Raw genomic sequence first — 21,942 nt, forward strand, 5'->3', positions numbered from 1 at the left:
CCAGACCTTTCAACGCAGGAACACACTCATAACCAGAGGGGATGTGAGTGTGGGTGAGTGTGTGTGTGTGTGTGGTGTCTGAAGCATTGTACATGTTAAAGCTTAAGATAGTAAGGGTGTTATCTTTGTAAAGCTCAGCTTCTGCAGCCCCTCCTCTTTGCTTGTGATGGTGCGGGTCGACAGTGGGTCAGACTTTTCAGTACTCGTTATTAAATATTAATAATAATATTGTGGAAGGTCATGTTCAGTTCAGATGTTTTTTATTTTGACATCTTTACATCAGCATGATTGTCTCTACAAGAGCCGGAGCTTGTAGGAATGACATTGACCATTGTTTCCTTGTCATGGAGAATCCACGTTGGTTGTCAGCCAGTAAGAAGCTGCTGTGATGCATGTCATTTACATTGTGGCTACTAATTAGTATTAGGGGTGTAAAGATACACTGACGCATCATGACACATTGATCTGAAGGTGCTGATTTAACTGCATTGACCCTGGGATTGATTATGATAAATAAAAATAATATTTAATAAGATATAGGTCTGTTGTCATTATACAAGTGTACAGTATTCTCAAGTATAATCAAACATATGCTATACATACATATATTTATATACATACACACACACGCGCACACACACATACTCAAATTCCAGTCAAAATGGCCGTTAAATACAAGTTATTCATTTTTCATTGCCAGGAAAAAAAAGCAGAAAACATATTTAACAGAAAGTTGTATAAAAGCCTCAACAATAAAAAATAATATCAAATTTTCAGTATTTAATATGTCCATGCCTTTCGTACAGTGTCTAATCTTTTCAGGAGACTTGCTTTCAGTTTTTCTAAGAAATCTGCAGGGATATTTTTCCACATCTTCAAAGTTCAGTCTTAGAAGTTGGTTGCATTTTGTGCTTCTCATGATCCAGGTAACCCTAAACACATTCAATAGATTCATCAGTCCACAGCCTTACTCCACATCTCAGATGTCCAGTCTCGGTGGTCTAGTGCTCTTTTCCCGTCTGTTTTCTTTTCTCTGACAGCTTGGTTTCTTGACAGCTACACTTCTGATGGTGACAGTTTTGGTGGTCTACCCGGTATTGCACGGTTGTTAAGATTCCCATTTTCTCTGAATCTTTAAAAAAATTTTAAACTCTATTTTTATGTAACTGTTTTTAACATTGTATATTTTGACTTATTTTAATTGAACTTGTCGCTTGTAAAGGTGCATTATTTTTTATATAATCTCCTCAGAAGTATCCCCTTTAGGCAGTTTAGATGCACAAGAGAAAGAAATTTGAAGGTAGCAAAGATGAGTTTTGGTAGTTGCTTGTGTGAATGTTAGTATCTGTTTGAAGGGGAACAATAATGTCAGTGAGAGCTTTTGTAGTGAGGATGATCTCTTTACAGCAAAATTGAGCAATAGTAGGTTACCCAATTTTATTAACCCCTCTTTTGTAACCAGGAGCTCACACTATGTGGGCTAAATAAACACAACACATACTTGCACAATTTCAGTACTTCCTCCTAGCCAGTGTCGCAAAATAAATGACATTATTTGATCTTAAATGGGCAAAATTGGCATTTTAAATTCTTAAATGAAAAATCTGCTGCTTATTGGAAAACATGAATCAAATTAAGTGCTACACTGAAAGTAAGAGATAACTGGCTATTTAGTGCAGTCAGTCCTGCATAATTAAGCATTCCAGTGCAGGTTTATCAGCAGCATTCAAATACAGCTTACATCTCGCAATATTTATATTAGAAAACTGCAACCCCAATCAACCAAAATCAACACATGACCGATGGCTGATTCTGACTGTGCATCTCTATTTGATTCTTTTGACCCAGTCAAACTGTTGTTGATACATATTACGATTTTAATCAGTTTCAGTGGTCAAAAGAATTTTTGGTCATAACGCTCAGTCCTCTCTGTATATGTGTGTGTGTGTGTACATGGACTCTCACAATGATTTGTTGTCGTCACTATGGCATTTTTCCAGCGTGCCTGTCAGCCCCCGTGCTGCTATTTTTAGTTTGGAGGCTGAAGGTGTGTGTGTGTGTGTGTGTGTGTGTGTGTGTATGTGTGTGTGTGTGTGTGTGTCTCACTTTACGGACAGGCTCGTAACCAGACTCTCCTCTGTTCTCTTTGAGCGGGTTAATTTTAGCCAGGGGTTGAAGCTTTCAGCAGGGTGTCATGTGTCTGGCCTACCACCTCCCCCATCTTTCTGCTCTCTCTCACTGCCCCTACCACCATTGTTGCTCAGGGGTAAGACTATACATGGAGCGAGGGGTCAGTTTGGGCTCCTGCTGCACCAGCGGTGACCACATGGCTGCAAGTGGTTCATACAATCACCATTGAACTGCTCTGAAAGAGCGGCTTATCGGATCACAGTTTGAAATGACTGCACTGAATTTACTTGATTGAAATGTCCTCATAATTTCCACATGAATAAGATATATAACCTCAACACAGTTATTGCTGAAAGTGAGGAAAGTGAAAGTAAAAACACAGTGTGTTGATGTGTTCATGTGGAAAATATGGACACATTTAAATCAAGTAAAATAAGTGCATCACTTTTTCACTGTGGATTTAAAATTAATTCTAGATTAGGGCTGCCCAAAGTTGGCCTGTGAGGACACTTGTTTTGGCTTACTGAGTTAGCCTAACCCCACCCTCTCACCCAGTGAGAGAACAAACATGTTTTTCCTGACAAAAATGTCTTATTAAATTAGAAATTAGCAGCGAAAGTCTATTACATTCTTCATTAAGTTAAAAAGCCTTTTTCACAGTATGGCTATAGACAAAAAAATTCCCAGTGCGTTTGGGCTTGTGCCTTCACCAGGGAGAGTCACAATACAAGCTCTAAACTGGTGCTCCTCAGTTAGTCACATGACTTCACAAATGTGACAATACAAAATGACACTGCAAAAAAACGGCCATACCACATTTATGTAAAAGGTCTAAGGTCACAAGGTCAGTATCTATAAACTAAACCCTATCTTACAGAGTTTAGAGAATGTAGCATTAGGAGTCTTGCCCAAGGACTCTTATTGGTGTATTGTGTTGTGACAACCATGGCAGGGAATCAAATTCCAGTCTACAGGAACTGTGTAAATGAGATTTTTGGATAAACTATTTCTTTAAGGTTACAGTGATTGAGCTGTGGACGTATAGAGGAGCTGTACAGTGATGAGCTCTGAATGCATAGAAGGGCTGTGCAGTGATGAGCTGTGTACATATAGAGGGGCTGTACAGTGATGAGCTATGGATGTATAGAGGGGCTACACAGTGATGAGCTATGGATGTATAGAGGGGATGTACAGTGATGAGCTGTGAATGTATAAGGGGGCTGTACGGTGATGAGCTGTGTACATATTGAGGGGCTGTACAGTGATCAACTGCAGATGTATAGAGGGGCTGTACAGTTATGAGCTATGAATGAGTAGAGGGGCCATACAGTGATAACCTGTGTACATATAGAGGGGCTGTATGGTGATATAGCTGTGGATGTATAGAGGGGCTGTATGGTGATGAGCTGTTTACATATAGATGGGTTGTACAGTGCTGAACTGTGGATGTATAAAGGGGCTGTGCAGTGATTGAGCTGTGAATGTATAGAGGGACTGTTCAGTGATGGAGCTGTTTATAAACAGAGGGGCTGCACAGTGATTGTGCCGTGAATGTATAGAGGTGCTGTACAGTGATGAGCTGTGGACGTATAGAAGGGCTATACAGTGATGAGCTGTGGACATATAGAGGGGCTGTACAGTGATAGAGCTTTTGAACGTATAGAGGGGCAATACAGTGATGAGCTGTGGACATATATAGGGGCTGTACAGTGATGGAACTGAAGACATATAGAGGGGCTGTACAGTGATGAGGTGTGGACAAATAGACAGGCTATACAGTGATGGAGCTGTGAACCTATAGAGGGGCTGTACAGTTATGAGCTGTGGACGTAAAGGCAGGTTGTACAGTGATTGAGCTGTGGATTTATAGAGGGGCTGTACAGTGATGGAGCTGTAGATGTATCGAGAGGCTGTACAGTGATGAACTGTGGATTTATAGAGGGGCTGTACAGTGGTGAGCTGTGTACATATAGAGGGGCTGTACAGTGGTGAGCTGTGTACATATAGAGGGGCTGTACGGTAATGGAGCTGTGGATGTATTAAGGGGCTGTACGGTGATGAACTGTGTACATATAGAGGGGCTGTGCAGTGATGAAGTGTGGATGTATAAGGGGCTGTACAGTGATGAGCTGTGTACATATAGAGGGGTTGTACAGTGATAAGCTGTGGATGTATAGAGGGGTTGTACAGTGATGAGCTGTTTATAAAAAGGGCTTTATGGTAATGGAGCTGTGGATGTATAGAGGGGTTGTACAGTGATGAGCTCTTTATAAAAAGGGCTTTATGGTAATGGAGCTGTGGATGTATAGAGGGATTATACAGTGATGGAGCTGTTAATAAACCTAGGGGCTGTACAGTGACTGAGCTGTGTATGTATAGAGGGGTTGTACAGTGATGGAGCTGTTTATAAACAGAGGGGCTGTACAGTGATTGAGCTGTGAACGCTTAGAGCGGCTGTACAGTGATGGAGTTGTTTAGACACAGTTTGGCTGTACAGTGATGGAGCTGTGGATGTATAGAAGAGCTGTACTGTAATGAGCTGTGTATGTATAGAGGGGTTGTACAGTGATGGAGCTGTTTATAAACAGAGGGGCTGTTCAGTGATTGAGCTGTGAACGCTTAGAGGGGCTGTACAGTGATGGAGCTGTTTATACGCAGTGTAGCTGTACAGTGAGGGAGCTGTGGATGTATAGAAGGGCTGTACAGTAATGAGCTTTGTAAAGAGAAAGACAGGGAGAGAACACTGATCACATGATGCTGACTCACCCAGGCTCCTGACTGCGACACACACACACACATATACACGCACACACACATGCTGATCCAGAGCAGAAACAGTGCTGCTGGTGTCTGCTGTTCAATACCATATGAGGCAGAGTCTCTCTCACACGCAGGGAATGATGGGAGTTTCCTGGCCAAGCAGACTGGTCAACAGATTGGTGTGGATCATTTTGTTTTTGGCAGAAGTTGGAGGAGCTCCTCATGTGTGTGTGTGTGTGTGTGTGTGTGTGGGTTGCTGGTTTGAGAAGGTTTACACTCTTCTTTATCCATTTATCAACAATATTCAAGGGCTTATTCAGAAGCTTTGTATGTGAGATGCTCCAATCCAGTGGTCAGCAGAGGTCCACTGGAAGAGAGTCCATGCCTGCTGTTAAAGAAAAATGCCAGAAATGACCTCTTGTAAAACTGCAATTCCCATTTTCAAGTCTAAGGAAAAAAAGGGAAAAGACAGGCGTTTCCAAAACTGGAGTTAAAAGAAAGATTAAAAGTTATAGAGAAAATGAGACTCCTAACAACCATGCAAGACCTGGTAGATCACCAAAAATGTCATCATCAGATAAACAGCACTTAAAGCTTTCATCTTTGAGCGAGAGGAGAAAATCAAGCTCCACTTTTGCTTTGGATCTGAAAAATGTTCTGTCCATCTTTCCACTGTGAGAAGACATCTCAACACTATGAGTCTGAAAGGATGTGTAGATGTCAAGAGGCTGTTACTGAGGAAAAAAAAATTGCAAATGAAACAAAAAAGCTGCTGATGTTCTAAGAACAATGGACGGACCACCTCAGAGTCCAAACCTCAACATCATTGAAGTTGTATGGGTTGTTTGGATCATGAGAAGCAGAAAATGAATAACTTGCTTACTGGCCAGTTTGAGTGGAAATTCAGTAAATGAAGGGTGGTCTCTGACTTTTGCACCCTACAGTATATATGACAAATTAAAGGAGAAACAAAACAAGTTCTTGAATACTGGATAGCCCTCTCAAGTACAGTTTTAGCATGCTTTAAAAATCATATTTAATGAATAGACAGTTCTTTCACTGGGAGATTCATCAGAAATGTGACTTTTCTTATGGAGTCCCAGAAGGTTCAGATTTAGGGCCATTGCTTTTCTCTTTGTATGTTACCTCTAGGTGATGTCATTAGGAAAAGTGACATCAATTTTCATAGCCTTGCTGATGACATACTATGGCAACTATACATTTACATTCCTTCTGATAATCAGGACTTTGTTGACAGGCTTAGCTGCTCTGTGTCAGGTATTTCTCAGTGGATCACACAAAATGTTCTACAACTAAATCAATTAAAAACTGAAATACTGATCGTTGGTCCTGAAATTCAGAGAAAGCCGGTTTAGGAGAAGTAAGACTCTTTTGCTTCATATACCAAACCTGAAGTACGAAACCTGGGTGGAATCTTAGACTCTAAGCTCTGTTTCATCCCACATATAAACACAGTCACTAAAGTAGCTTTTTATCATTTGAGAGATATCACTAAAGTTCTGCCTTTTCTATCTCAGAGTGACACGGAGAAACTTGTTCATGCATTTGTTGCAAGCAGTGTTGATTACTGTAGTGCTCTTCTTAATGGTCTTTCTAAGAAAACAATACTTCCTCTACAACTTGTACACAATGAAGCCGCATGGATCCTAACAAAGCTCCTGTTTTGAAAGAACTGCACTGGCTGCCTGTATCTTTTAGGATAGATTTTGAAGTTCTGCTTCTAGTTTTGAAGGCTCTAAATGATTCAACACCACTCACCTCACAGAACGTCTGTCTAAGTTCCAGCACGTGATCTTAGATCTGCGAATACTGGCCTTCTACAAATACCTTCCGTAAAATACAGAAAACATGGAGAGGCCTTGTTCAGTTATGTTGTATCTAAACTGTGGAGCTCCACCTTTTATTAGACAGTCAAGCTCAGTGCTCACTTTTAAAAAAACATTTGAAAACATTTCTTTTTAATTAGGGGTTAATTAAAATTCTATATCTGTTTGGTATTTATCTTTTTAATTTGATCTATGTCATTGCCTTATTTGATTTTAATACTCATAATTTCTTCTATTACTGTTGAGCTTTTTACCTCTTGAAAGCACAATGAACTGCTACCATTATGAAAAGTGCTCTATAAACACCGCTTCTGATCACTCTAAAGCATTTGTGTGGTTTGTATCTGACCTCAGTTGAGGTTCTGGAAAGGTTATCTGAGTGTTTCTCTGCTGAAAGCTCTGCTTGTTGTTTCTTGTGTATCTGTGTATGTGTAGGAAAGCCATCTCGCGCTCAGGCCTGCAGCACCTGGCCCCTGTCCAGAGCTCCATAACCGCCCTGACCAACGGACCAGCCAAGGAGCTGCGCGCCACCATCGACTGGACCGTGAGTCACACACTCCGCCTGACTGCTTTAAACCTCCACATCCTACACATTCAGTGCCAACACACTGATACAGCGCAGCACTCGCCCTCACTAACACGCTAAATACAGTACAGTCATCCACAGTGGAAAACAGTGATGCAGTGAATTTACTTGATTTAAATGTGTTTAATTTCCACCTCAATACAATACATCAGTGTGCAAATAGAGGTACTAGAATAGGGAGGTGTCATATGGTTGATGTTGAACAAGCCTGTATAGCTTAAATGGTAACTTTATAAAAGGAGGAAAAAATGTTCATACACTACTGTTCCAATTCTTTGCAATTTCAGAGTTTTCAATTAATTAGCAGGAAGCTGTTTAACCGGAATCATCAGTTAGCGGCCTACGGGCCAAATCCGGCCCATGCACTAATTTTCTCTGGCCCCAAAACAATACTGTTATATAAAAACTATGTGGTGGGGCAAAGCATTGAAAACTGTTCTAGCATCATGTAGACACATGCATTATGACTAATTCTGATATTCAGATATTGAGCTAATTGGTAAATTTGTTTGGTTCATGTCAGTACATGTCAGTTTGTTAGAGAAATATGTTTTCACCATTTCTGACTTAGTTAACATCAGCTGGGGTAGGTAGCCTAATTAGTGCTAAAGCCACATCCTTGATAACATTCTCACATAAGGCTCTAATGTTTCAAACTAGCAAAATACAATATATTGTACACTTACTTACAGTTAATTACATACAAGACATTTTACGGTCCTGTTAAAACATAAAATTCCTGTCTGTTAAATTGTTAGACTGTATACTTTCTCCATGTTTGCATAATGACACATAATTAATACCCAAACAATGTTGTCAGTTTTTGAATACTGGCATCTGCAGCAGTTAACCGGGCATTCGAGTACCTACATCTCTACCATCAACCCCTAATGAAATGTATAAACACATATAGGGACTGTTCTAGCACCTCGCATCCAAGACAGAAAAAAAGTATTTTTTTAAAGAATCTAATTTACATGAACCATCCTCCATGTTCTTTTATAACATCGACTGTTTTCCAGATAAGACATTTTGGCTATATAAGCAGGGCTCTGGCCCAAAGATTGTCTGCTTCCTGAGAATTTGGCACCAGGTCAGATATATTTGATGACCACTGCTGTAGAATTTTAAGAAATATAATATGATTGGAATGGAAAAAATATGTAGTTATAACAAAATTAACATCCAGAATTTCTAAAATATGAGGTGGTGAAAAATCTTGGAGGTAGATAACCTGGAGATAACAAAAAAAGTATTGTAAATAATTGCTGCAGTGTAAAATTTACAGTATATAATAACAAAATATTGAGCTACTGAATAAAAAAATCTAGAAACACCTTTTGGCATCTAGTTTATAAGATTGATGTCTACAGTGTTTGTGTTATTATTGTTTATGAAGTAGCAAATATTATTCACCTCACAAGTGATTCCAAACTTGTACAGTAGTGTAACTGAAAAATAAGCCTTGGGTTTAAGGTTTAACACCTGTTAATGTAATTTAAATCAGCTTGTAAGGTTTGCTTTTCAAAGTTTCCATTGATCCATTCATCATAATATGGTTATGCAGTGTAAAAGGGAGCCTGGTGTTCTCAGATGAAAAAAATTGAACTATATGAAGTTTTCTTTTGACAGTGTTGGTATCCTTGTGTTTGATTTTGTATACGTTTAGAGGATGAGCACAGTTCTGTTTGGCACGGCTCTTAAAGACTGCTGGCATAACAGTGTATTGGCTCATTAATGCAGGTGGGGCATGTGGAGAGGGGTGGGGCCCAGTGGGGCATTTCCTGAACGTCACTGCTGCCCTTTTCTCTCCCCCCACGCTCCAGATATGTCCAGAGCCAATATAAAACTTACAGGTTCCCATGTGTGTAGATTACAGGAAAACTAGAAGTGTGTCTTTTAAATGGTGTGGTGTAAAGAATTGTGCTTAATATGACGAGGGACATGAACTAACAAAGAATAAAAGGTCAGTTTTGATTTGGAATTTAGAGAAATTTGGATTTAAAAAGTCTTAGGCTATATCAAAAAAATGATATGCAAAGGTATCTATTTGGACAGTAAACATGTATTTGTTTGAATAATACTAACATTATAATACATGCAAATAAACAAGTAAACAATGCATTGTTATTTAAATTGTGTGAGTATGTTATCTTAATCTTATATACAGTTACCATACAGTACCAAGTTTATCTTATCAGTCCTTTATTAAATTAAATCAGATGAGCTGCTATGGAATTTAACAAATCCCATTAAACGGCTAGAGAACAGCAAGTAACCAGCAACTAAACCTGTGTTCTTCTAACTGTGTTATTCTAACTGAAGTACTAATAACTTTTTATTTCTTTTTACTGTATTAACGTTGTTCAGCATGGGTAGCGCTCTCGCGGGTGACCAGGGTCCTTTCTGTGTGGAGTTAGCATGTTCTTCCCATGTCCTCCGGGTGCTCCGGTTTCCTCCCACAGTCCAAAGACGTGCAGTCAGGCCAATTGGACACGCTAAATTGCCCCTATGTGTGAATGTGTGTGTGTGTGTGGATATATATGTCTGTTTGTCTGTCTGTCTTCCCTGCGATGGACTGCCGACCTGTTCAGGGTGTTTCCTGCCTCTGCCCAGTGACTGCCGGGATAGACTCCAACCTCCCCCCGCGACCCAGAAGGATAAGCTGCTTAGAAAATGTGTGTGTGTGTATGTGTGTGTTTGTGTGGGTGCGTGTGTGTATTTATGTTTATTTGTATTTATTCAGCTGCACTGGCAAACACAGACTTTCTGCTGAGATAAATGGTTTCAAATATTTCCATAACTGCTCAAGACTTTTGCACAGTACTGGATAAGCACAAGTTGATGCATATTGATTTGTATGAATTTTTTTCTTTCAGAATTTCTCCTGTTTTCTTGCTAGCTAGCGAGTGTGAATCATCCATGACTAAATTTGGAGAAAAAATTGGTAAAAATCCAAAAGCTTGTTGGAAAAGGTAGCTCCCTCATGAAGCTGCATGAGAGAGTGTGCACAGCTATATTAAAGAATCTAAACTAGATAGTTTAAATCTGTTTAACACTTTGGTCACTACATAATTCCATATGTGTACAATAAAGGGATACACAGCATGGGAATTGTGGGTCAGAGCCGATATCTGATATTTTTCACACACATATCTGTGGATGTTGATGCTGATGCAGATACATACACATTTATAATATGTAGAAATTGGGCATACATCTATCAGGATTAGCACTATATTTATTTGTATACACTCTCAGAAAAAAAGACATATGAAACTGTCACTGGGGCAGTACCCCTCTTGTCACTGGGGTGGTACCCTCTAGGGAACATCTCAGTACCTTTAGTCAGGGAACATAATTGTACCATAATCCTAATAATAATAAGTTCTATTTTCTAAGTTGTATTGACTCCACGCACCCTGTCTCGTCTCCAGCCTTTTTATTTTATTGTTCTGTTTTAAAACACTAGATTATGAAAAGGTACAAATATGTACTTTTCACCTGGGAAAAACTTAATTAAGGTACACAATTAGACCTCAAAACCACTGTTGTACCTTTGAGGGAATGTTTACACAGTTTTTAGCACTTTAGGCTAAACATTCTGCTCTGCTTGGTGTCAGTCTGATACTGAGTTCTTTTTGTAAGCAGTTATTTGCTGATAAATGCTAAACTGTCAGATGTGATTCTGATGTCATTGTGCATTGTGTATGTTCAGAATACGGATCGTTGGATTGGACTTTTAACTGACTTGTATTTTTCTTTGAGTGAACCTGTAGATTACTCCTATTACATTACTCTTATTCCTACATTACTCTTCCCTTTTGTATTTTGCTATTCCTACCTCTATGTTATTATTATATGTATTTTCTGTAAGACTGTGTATTACAGTTTCTCTAAAAGACATGTGTAAACTGCTGAGTGTATGTAACCTGAGAAGTGTGTGTGTTCTGTGCAGGAGAACGCAGTGAATGGGGACCATCTGTGGCTGGAGACCAACTGCTCTGGAGACTTGTGTTATCTGGGCGAGGAGACATGCGTGGTGAAGATTGCAGTGAGTAAACCAGACGATCGCACAGATTTAGATAAATACAACACCCTGTTGGCGTATAACTGCTCAGGAAAGATCATTTGCTTGGCAGCAAATAGCAAAACCATGTGAGCGGCAACAGATACCCTGTAATTTCTGTTATGAGAGAATTATTGCAGTATTCAGCATGTCCATCATATTCTGAAATAAATGAATTGTTTACAAAAGGCAGATCGTAAAACAGAAATAAGGTCCAATGGTGAAAAAAAGAGGCAAAAACATGTTAAGATTTCATGATGATTCTATTTGATTATCTTGATATTCTTAATTATTATTATCACAATTCATAATTATTTGGAGTAAATATTTTTACAGTAGAGAAGTATAGACAGTAAAAAAAGTTTTAAAATTTTATATATTATGCTTTAAAATGGCTTAAAAATTTTATTCTGACCAAATGAGCACATACCTTATTGAATATGACTAGAATTATACTATATTAATATTTTAATTATATTATAATACATTAAACAATTCCAAAATTGATGCAGTTGAATCACCACCTTCAGATCAATGATAAATTTGTTCATCCCTAAAAGGCTGTGATTATAGCCATTAGCAAGGAGTCAGATGGTCCTGTGTTCAGAGGCTAGAGATGAGCAGGAGTTACGAAGAAGTGTCATTACAGTGCTTCGGCAATGACACTGCCTTTCATGAGGTAATATGCGGCCGGCGCGTGCTGAAAGCCGGAGATTGCTATTAGTCTGGAGAGGATAAAGGCATAAAGGCAGGCAGGTGAAAGGGGACTTAATGCTGGCTCACTCTCTGGCAGGCTTTTGTTGGAGCTGAGCACGGCACTCTGATGTGTTAAAGGAGTCTTTTATTACCACTCCAGGCAAGTTGGCAAATCTTTTGCCTGGGAAGAAATGAGCTTTTTTAGAGCAGGCGGCGGGTGGGGAAAAGAGTCTGTTTGTAGCACAATAGCTACTGTGTACTAAAGTACAAATACAGGGAAGCAAGCAGTGGTTGAGACAAATAGTTGCTGCTCTGTTGTAAGTAAAGTATGTGTATTTTTTCTTCTTTTTCTTTTTTTCTTTTTTTTTTTGCTGTCCTGTGTCGTGTGCCATTTGGTTCCTTTAAGAAGTCGGCTCCCAGGAGGAAATGTGCAGCATGTAAGATTGTTGTCCACACAGCCTGCATCGAGCAGCTGGACAAGGTGAACACTTGCATATTTACTAACACACTGTTTAGATCAACATAGTAGAAATATGATTTCTTATATTCATAAATGATAGTGAATGATTTTTTACCCCTGCCCCTTGTTTTCGAGTGTCACCCTGCTCCTTGGAACTGAGTTAGAATTTTCCTGTGGATCGGAAAAACTAGCAAGCTAGCTACCAAGACATCAGAATACTACTAGTGATTTTTATGCTTGTTATGAATAAAAGGAGCAAAAATGTGAACCATCTAGGGGTCCCTGGGGACCAGTTTGAGAACCATTGCCCTAAAGAAACTTTCAGTAGACCTTCTTAAAGTTTAAAGAAGCTCATCAAAAGGTAAACTTCATCAGTTAAGAGCTCCTACAACTGTACATCCAAACCAAGAGTGCATGAACGCTACTGTAAACTCTCAACCTCCATGCTCTGGTATTTCTCCTTCTCACCTGCCTTTCTCTTTTTCTTGCTTGCAGATCAACTTCCGTTGTAAGCCAACTTTTAAAGAGGGCAGCTCACGATGCCTTCGAGATGTATGTGTAATATTTCATTGTACAAACAGCACATGCATTTTCTGATATGCTCAAGTGCTATGTTGTATCACACACTGACAGAATGAGGCTAATGAAGGAGGCTGCCATGATAAGATGTGACCCACTGTCTCTGTGTGTTTGGCCCAACAGAATGTATTAAGACATCACTGGGTCCACCGACGGCGGCAAGAGGGAAAGTGCCGTCAGTGTGGCAAGGTAGGTCACATCATCAACATCAACATCAAGGACTCACAAACATCAACAACATCAAACTCAGTACCATCAACAACCTTAATAATCTCAATCCCATCAACACCAATAACAACTTAAAGAACCTCATTCCCACCCACACCATCAACCATCTCGACACCCTCAGTCTCACAACCTCAGTGACCTCAAATGCACCATCAGCTACCTCAATTCCACAAACACCTCCAACATCATCAACACCTGAACATCAATTCTACACTTTCAGCATCATCAGCACTGCTAACACCATCAATGCTACCAACACCATAAAAGTCCAATGAAGAAATGATTTGGCCAAACAAAAAAAAGACATAAACTTAGAATTAATTTAGGAGGATTAAATTATAAATGTACACTCCGCATGTAGTCGATCAGCCAAGACATGTTTGGTATCTAAATTTTGTTCCTGTATTTTTAAACTGGAGCTACAAGGCTAATGTTACTAACAAACAGTAGACGTCAAAAGTCATCCAAATCTTAAATACATCCCCAAAACTTCTCTCAACCCATTCAAACCAATCCAGGTTTTCAGTAAGGTCATCCAGACTTGTTGATGTGGTTTACAAAACAGTTTGGCTTACTCTAAATAATTAAACTTCACTGTAAAATTGAAATAATCTTAAGCATAATTTAGCATCCATGTGCCTGTACGATGTACGTACATGCAAAGGAGAAACGGATTCTGTGGAGGAGGCAGAATTCGGCACAATACCTGTTGTCTAAAGTAGCTCACTGTGTTTAGCTATGTAGCAAAGTTTTGAGACAGAAAATATTTGATGACTGTTGACTTCTAGTGTCTGTTAGGATCATTGCCTTGTAGGTCTAGCGTTAAATTAAAGAAGTGAAATTTGGACACTAAACATGTCTTGGCTGATTGTCTACATCTATAGTTGTATAAATTAGGCTGAACCATTTCTCTTTTAAGGCCTTCTAAATGCTGTTCTTGCATTTATTTGATATGTAACAAATATGATCTCTAAAAAAGTAGATTTTTATTTATTTGTTTCACAAACTTTTTGAACAAGAAACTGCATTAATCGGACATGGGACGCATTTTATCGTTACTACAAATCAATAGTAAGTGCTTACTGATCTGAGTGTTGCTCTGTACAAGCTCACTCTGAAAAAATCACAAGGCATCCAACAATAAAAAAGATCTCTTTTACTTTATATATATTAATAGAAAACTTGGAGCACCCAAAATGCTCCATGCTGATACATTTTGCTGTATCGCCAACATGGACATTGCTCGAGCAGCAAGTAATATTGCCAAATTCTCTGAATGGATTGCCAGTAATATGTTTGGTTTGATGGAGTTAATGCCAAGTCAAGAATGCTAATATTAGCACCTTTAACTTCCTCAATGGCATCAATACCATCAACATAAACACCGTGAACAATAGAAACACCCCAGAAGCCAATAAATGCTATTAACTGAGTCGGCTCTACTAACCATGTAAACTCCATTAACTCTGTAAACATCGCCTCCTCAGTCAACACTACACTCCATTAATGCTGTCAGCCATCATCTGTTGGATTCCAGAAAGCCTCATGATGAAAACGATTCTCTGTGTTTCTTTTCCACAGAGCTTCCAGCAGAAGTTCTTCCACAGTAAGGAGATCATTGCCATCAGCTGCTCCTGGTGCAAGCAGGCTGTGAGTGTTATTCTAGGTGGACAGTGTCACTGTTGCACACTCAGTGGCTTGTGTGTGGACTGGCTGCTGACTCTGCTGCGTCTGTCTTGCTTTCAGTTCCACAACAAGGTGACATGTTTCATGCTGCATCAGATCGAGGAGCCGTGTTCACTGGGTGCTCACGCAGGGGTCATCGTGCCCCCTTCATGGATCATCAAAGTCAGGAAGCCACAGGTACACACCGGGCCGTGAGTCAGTCAGCATACTGTTTTGTGGGTGTTTGTGCATGTGAGCTTTTGAAGTAAAAAGAGACCCTCTGTTTTAAAGCACAGAGGATGTACAGAGTAACAGAACCACCACATGAAATACTCACACTGGCCATTGTATTAGGAACACCTGCCTTTATGTGTTTACCACGGTGTCTGATGCACTCACACCAGCACCACACACTACCACATCACTACCATGTTGGTGTCACTGCAGCGCAGAGAATGATCCTCCACCCAAATAATAATGCTGTGGTGGTCCTGTTGGGGTCCTGATCATTGATAGATGGAGCAGCAACACATGAGGTATATTCTGTAACTGCAAACCTACAACATGCACCTACAGCCATTTGTAAAACTTCAGTCAAATTACATATTTTGTTGATTTTTGCTGATTTTGTTGATATTTTTGTCATCATCCACTGCAGAGAACACGTTCAAACAGAGGCACAATTACTGTTTATTTGCTGAATTTAACGTATTGGAAAAAAAACATAAAATGTGGCCTGTGCAAAATTTATGGCATCTTTCATATTGTACGTTTTAGTTTTTTCCAATATCTTCAACGGAGCAAATGAATTAAAAGGAAACAGTTTTCCTGTAGACAATGTGTTAACTTAGTTTCACTTAGTAGATCAACAAAACATTATTTGACTGGGGGTGTCCAACATGTTAACACTGTATATGGTAAGTGGACTTCATAAAATGGCCAATAATTGTGAGTATTTCATGCGCTTTTTTTGTAGGTAAGGTTGTTTGTTAGTGTTTGTGTGTGTGTGTGTGTGTGTGTGAGAAAGCATCTGCCTTTAATTGTATCTTCAGCCCAGGGAATAGTTTAGTGACAAATCAGATTTACACTGTTTCCTCCCTTTTCCCAAATGTAGTCCATCAGCCAAGACGTGTTAGGTGTCCCAGGTTTGCCTCTTTATTTTTGTCTTGGGGCTATAGGTCTAATGTAGTTTACAAGTACTGGAAACTTGCAGCCACCAATAAGTATCATGCAGACTGCATACCTGAATCATCACATCATATCACTCCCATTTTGAAAGAACTGCACTGCCTACCTGTATCTTTTAGGATAGATTTCAAAGTTCTGCTACTAGTTATTAAAGCTCCAAATGACTCAACACCTGCTCACCTCAGCACGTGATCTGTATTACTGTTAATCTTTATCATCTGTCTGTAAAGCACTTTGAGCTGCAACCGGCATGAAAAGTGCTATATAAATAAAGAATATAATTATATAATATTGTCTGCCCTGCCATGGACTGGTGACCTGTCCAGGGTGTTTTCTGCCTCCTGCCCAGTGACCACTGGGATAGGCTCCAGCTTCCCCCGCTGGGTTGCTCAGTGAATAAAATTCTTATGAAGACAAATAATGACTATAATCATGTTGTTTTACAACTTATGACACTGGAGGTGGGAGGCAGGAGAAGTGCTGGAGTGAGGTGTTAATTGGTGCTGACAGTTTAAAACTTTAGTGTTCAAACAATACAAATGCACTGGATGGCATAAATAATAGAGTGTCCGTTCTTCATGATGCACATTATCACAGTTTTGGCACAGTGATATCATGAAGTCACAGTGCACTGTTACACTCCTGTTTATATTGTTTTTGACACTGCATGTCATACTGTCATTATAAAAAATTACAAATGTATTTCAAATAGCTGCAAAACAGTATTATCAGTCATTTTGAAGCCTGAATATTGTCTGTACTTCTGTTCACTTTGGGTCAAACGTATCTTGGCTAGTCAGCTGTATTTCGGCTAAGAGGAAAATTGTGTAGATTTGATTTTTAGCTGAACTATTTTCCTTAAATTGAAACCAAAGCAAATTGTGTTTGTGTGTGCACATGCCACGCAGGGACTCTAATGAGAAGTGACACTGATCTGTGTGTTTAGGGCTGGGCTGCATGGTCTTGCCTGCTGTCATATGCTCCACTGGCCTCAATGTCCTGCTGTTTGATTCAGCATAATCATCAGGATGTATCTGTACTGCAGTCTTTACCATTACATGCTCTCGCGCACTTGTTAAAGAAAAAAAAGACTTGTTGCTTTTTGCCTCACTTTTTACATAAATCTTTATCTGTTCCATTAAAGACAGCAGAATTGATCAAAAACTGAATCACACCCTCATACTGACATTCCAGTTGTAGCTCAGCTGGTTTGTGGATTTAGTCAGAGCTGTGACTGGAGGATGTATGAGGGGGTGGATCAGTGTTTTGATGAGTGACATGCTACTGTCACTTTCAATTCAGGGGTTAATAGAAGGGAAGTCTCTCACACCCAGGCAAATAATTATACTATAGCAGTAGTGCATCTCAGGTGTAAAGAAAACATGTCTCTTTTTTGATGCATGTACGGTAAAGACTGATTTAGTAGCAAATTCAGTTGAGAATCATTTCTTTGTGCAACGTACCTCCTGGTAAAAAGGAGCCAGTTCAGCTAATGAATTTGATAATGTTGTTTCCTTATTTAACTGCAGAACAGCACTGCAGCAGAGGTCACTTGTGCAAAGTCCTCTCTCAGTATTGTTGGTTTTAGGTTTAGCTGAAGTCTAGCTGCCATCTGTCTCTCTCCTGTCTCTCAGAGCTCGTTTAAAAACTCCACTCGAAGGAAAAAACGGACTTCATTCAAACGGAGAACCAGCAAAAAGGGCACGGACGTGAGTAGCCACTGCGTCTCTTGTGCAATGACAAGAAATCCTTCATTTCCTGAGAAACCCATAAACCCTCAAAATAGCCCCTGTGTCTCAATTTGAGTGCTATACACTGTGTACTGCACTATGTAGTGCCTGGATTTTTGTTGAGTAGTACTGTCTAAATTTGGCACTAAAGGAAATGACAAATGACCACACAGTACCTCATATTATTGAATCACACCTGAAAAGCCTTCAACATGACCACAACATACCTCGCATTATTGAATCCCCTCAAATAGTCTTCAGATGACCGCATAGTACCTCACGTTATTGAATCCCCCCTGAATAGTCGTCAGATGACCATGTAGTACCTCACATTACTGAGTCTCCCCTGAATAGTCTTCAGATGACCACATAGTGACTCACGTTATTAAATCCCCCCTGAATAATCTTCAGATGACCACATAGTACCTCACATTATTGAATCCCCCCTGAACAGTCTTCAGATGACCATGTAGTACCTCACATAATTGAATCCCCCCTGAAAAGTACTTAGATGACCATATAGTACCTCTTGTTATTGAATTAATCCTGAATAGTCTTCAGATGACAATATAGTACCTCACATTATTGAATCCCCCCTGAATAGTCTTCGGATGACCACATAGTCCCTCATGTCTTTGAATCCCCTCGAATAGTCTTTAGATGACCACACATTGCTAATTTTAAAATCAATAACATTGAAGGGCAAAGACATCTAACTCACATTTGTACACTGTTGTGGTGGTCTTGCCTTGTATGTTAGCCATTCTGAAAACTTCTTTGGCACCCGAGCAATGGAGTAAATAGAGCAGCTTTGGTATTTTGCAGCCAGTTACAACCTGAAGATAGCTAGCTATTGTTTTGCTAACACTAAGTTGAATGAATTGCTAACTACTTAAGCTAACTACTGAAGATAGCTGGCTAGCTGTCATCTGGCTAACACTAATCTAATGAGTTGCAAGCTACATATGCTAGCTAGTTAATGCAGCACAGATTTTAGCTAATGTTAGCTGATTAGCTAGAGTTAACTAGTTTTTGCTAGTGTTTTAGGACTATTTGTCCTAAGGGTATGTCATAAAAAAACTCAAAAACTAGCAAACATTGACTAATGCTGTGTTCGACTTTGCTCGGACATGGGAAATCGAGCTCAGAATTGCATGAAAAATGAAAGTGAATATTGTTAACAGCAAGCTAGCAAGCTAACATTAGTGAGATGCATGATAACTAACTTCCACGATGTATTTACCTTCTCCAAACAGTGAACTTTATGGTCATTGTTACAGTTTAACCAACTATTGTGTTTGTATGTTGACTTATCTAAAGCATATATGATTTAAAGGCAGAGAAGGGGTTCTTTAATATTGATGGTACGAGCAGCCATGTTGATTTGATGTCATACGCTGAGCTCGGGGGTGAGAACACCATACCGACCTTCCAAATAGCAATTCCCAGCTGAGAGAGCTGAGATTCCTAGTTAGAGCTCCCACCATACTTCACTCCTCCCTTCACGCACAAAATGAGGTGTGCATGATCCAGGCATTAACAGTGCACTACCTTTCTTTGCATTTTCCAGTGTAAACATACCACTAGCAGTAAAAGTGGCTGGCGCACAACAGAGGTGCTCAAATTGAGACACACCGAGCGACTCCAACTGGAGGTGGGGCTTAACAGGTTGATGTGATTAGCTCCTGTCAAAACATCGCTGTCCTTTTTTTAAGTCTCCCTTCCCCTAACCCCTACTCTCTGACATCTGTTGGAACGGCTTACAGCAGCTGTGTGAGTAAGTGTGAGTACCTGCATTGATATGCGTTCATATAAAACTTGTTTTCTCCTGCAGGAGTCGAAATGGCGACCGTTCATATTAAAGCCGCTACCTTCACCGTTAATGAAGCCTGTGCTGGTGTTTGTTAACCCTAAGAGTGGGGGAAATCAGGTGGGCAAAGACATTTACCTTCCACACACACTAATGAGAGAGGAGGAAAGAAAGCTGGTGGGGTTCTCACTTTCTCCTAATCTCTCTCTCTCTCTCTCTCTCTCTCTCTCTCTGTCAGGGGACCAAGTTGCTGCAGATGTTCATGTGGATTTTGAATCCTCGGCAGGTGTTTGATCTCTCCCAGGGAGGGCCAAGAGAAGCGTACGTCTCTTTCCCTCTCTCTCTCCCTCTCTCTTTCCTTGACCACACTATCTCACTTTCTCTTTCTCTCTCTTTTCGATCTATCTTTTCTCTCTTTTCTCTCTTTCTGTCTGTCTCTTGATTTCTTTTTCTTCCATGTTTCTCTCTCACATACTTTCTCTCTCCTCTTTGTCTCGCTCACACTCTCTCTTTCTGTCTCTGTTTCTCTCTCTTGCTCTCTCTTTTTTATATTTTTTTTCCCTCTATTTTCTGTCTCCCTCTTTCTCTCTCTTTTTCTCTTCACATCCCCCTTTCTCTCTTGGAGTATTTCTCTCGTCCCCCTTCTGTGTGTCTCTCTTGCTTCCTTTCTCTCTTTCTTTCTCTTCCCTTTCTCTGTCATACTCTTGCTTTCTCCTGTTTCTCTCTCTCTCTCTCTCTCTCTATATATATATATATATGTATATATATATGTATATATATATATATATATATATATATATATATATATATATATATCTTTCTTTCTGTCTCTCTCTTAATTTCTCTTTTTCCTCTGTCTCTCTCTCTCTCACATACTTCTGTCTCCTCTATGTCTCTCTCTCTCACTTTCTCTTTTCTCATATTCTTTTTTCTGTATTTTCTGTCTCTCTTACTTTCTCTCTCTTTCTCTTGCTCACTTTCTCTTTCTCTTCCCATCTCCTTTCTCTGTGCCCCCTTCTGTGTCTCTCTCTTGCTTCCCGTCTCCCTTTCTTTCTCTTGCTTTTCTCTCTCATACTCTCTCTTTCTCTCTCTTTTACTCTCTTTCCCTTTCTCTGTCACAATTTTCAATATTTGCAATTCAATATTTGCTTTATTCACATGAACAATTTACATTTGTATCAGAGCATTGCAACAAGCAACATACACATATATAACAATAAAGAAAATGATCTCTCTCTTTCCCTATGTCTCTCTCCCTCTTTCTCTCACTGTCTCTGTTCTTAAACTCACCATTTCTCTGTTGTTAACACTTTAATTAGGTAGCAACGGTAACTATGCAGTGGAGTTCAGTCTTCCAGAAGCTTCTCTGCTTTGTTGTCTGCTCTCAGATCCCACCAGTCTCCTGCTCTGGTCTGCAGCTTAATTGAGCTGTTTGGGCCGCTCACATGGGCTCTGCTGTTTGTTCAGAGCTGACAGTGCAGCTTGAGAGGGAGAGGGAGAGGGAGAGGGAGAGGGAGAGAGAGAGAGAGAGAGGGACGGAGGAAGAGTAAGGGAAGCGAGAGAGAGGGGGGACAGACATAAAGAAATAGAGGGAGTGAGAAAGAGTAAGTGAAGTGAGACAAAGAGAGAGAGAAAGGCAGAGATATAAAGAAATAGAGGGAATGAGAAAGAGTAAGGGAGGTGACCGTAGGAGAGAACGAGAGAGGAAGGGAAGAAGATAGAGGCAGAAATATATAAAAAACAGAGGGAAAAAGAAAGAGTAAGGGAACAAGAGAAAGAGAAAGACAGAGAGTGAGGGTGAGAAAGAGAGTGCTAGGGATGGAGAAAGAAAAGGAGAGAGAAAAAGAGCAAGGGAAGGAGAGAGACAGGATAGGATAAGAGGATAAAAGAGAGAGAGAGTGCTAAAAAGTGAGGGATGGAGGGAGTGAAGGAGGGCAGAACCCAGCTGGATGGTTGCAGGGTTACCGCTGAGCTGTGCCTGACAGAGCTGTGATTAAAGTCCCTCTGCTCACACACACACACACACACACACACACACACACACACACATACACTGGTCTTTAACTGGGCTTTAACTGGGCTTTATGAGCAGCAGATAGCAGCACACTGATCACCCTGTGAGCCCCCTGTTCAGAGAGCACAGAGGCTTCTAGAATCATCCAGCATTAGTGAATATATGAGATGTTTTCACTCT

At 39.9% G+C, this 21,942-nt stretch overlaps 1 protein-coding gene across 1 annotated transcript in view; it reads left to right on the plus strand.

The window, feature by feature from the left end:
* dgki (diacylglycerol kinase, iota) overlaps positions 1-21,942 on the plus strand; it is a 93,812-nt gene that overhangs the window by 47,040 nt on the left and 24,830 nt on the right. Inside the window, exons 2-11 of the mRNA XM_036577440.1 lie at positions 7,173-7,281; positions 11,282-11,377; positions 12,495-12,569; positions 13,044-13,100; positions 13,251-13,316; positions 14,937-15,005; positions 15,102-15,218; positions 17,843-17,917; positions 19,773-19,868; positions 19,987-20,069. Coding sequence (XP_036433333.1) covers positions 7,173-7,281; positions 11,282-11,377; positions 12,495-12,569; positions 13,044-13,100; positions 13,251-13,316; positions 14,937-15,005; positions 15,102-15,218; positions 17,843-17,917; positions 19,773-19,868; positions 19,987-20,069 — 843 coding nt within the window. The remainder of the gene's footprint in view (positions 1-7,172; positions 7,282-11,281; positions 11,378-12,494; positions 12,570-13,043; positions 13,101-13,250; positions 13,317-14,936; positions 15,006-15,101; positions 15,219-17,842; positions 17,918-19,772; positions 19,869-19,986; positions 20,070-21,942) is intronic.

The sequence above is a fragment of the Colossoma macropomum genome, unplaced genomic scaffold (assembly GCF_904425465.1).
Source record: "Colossoma macropomum unplaced genomic scaffold, Colossoma_macropomum, whole genome shotgun sequence".
NCBI classification, from domain to species: Eukaryota; Metazoa; Chordata; class Actinopteri; order Characiformes; family Serrasalmidae; genus Colossoma; species Colossoma macropomum.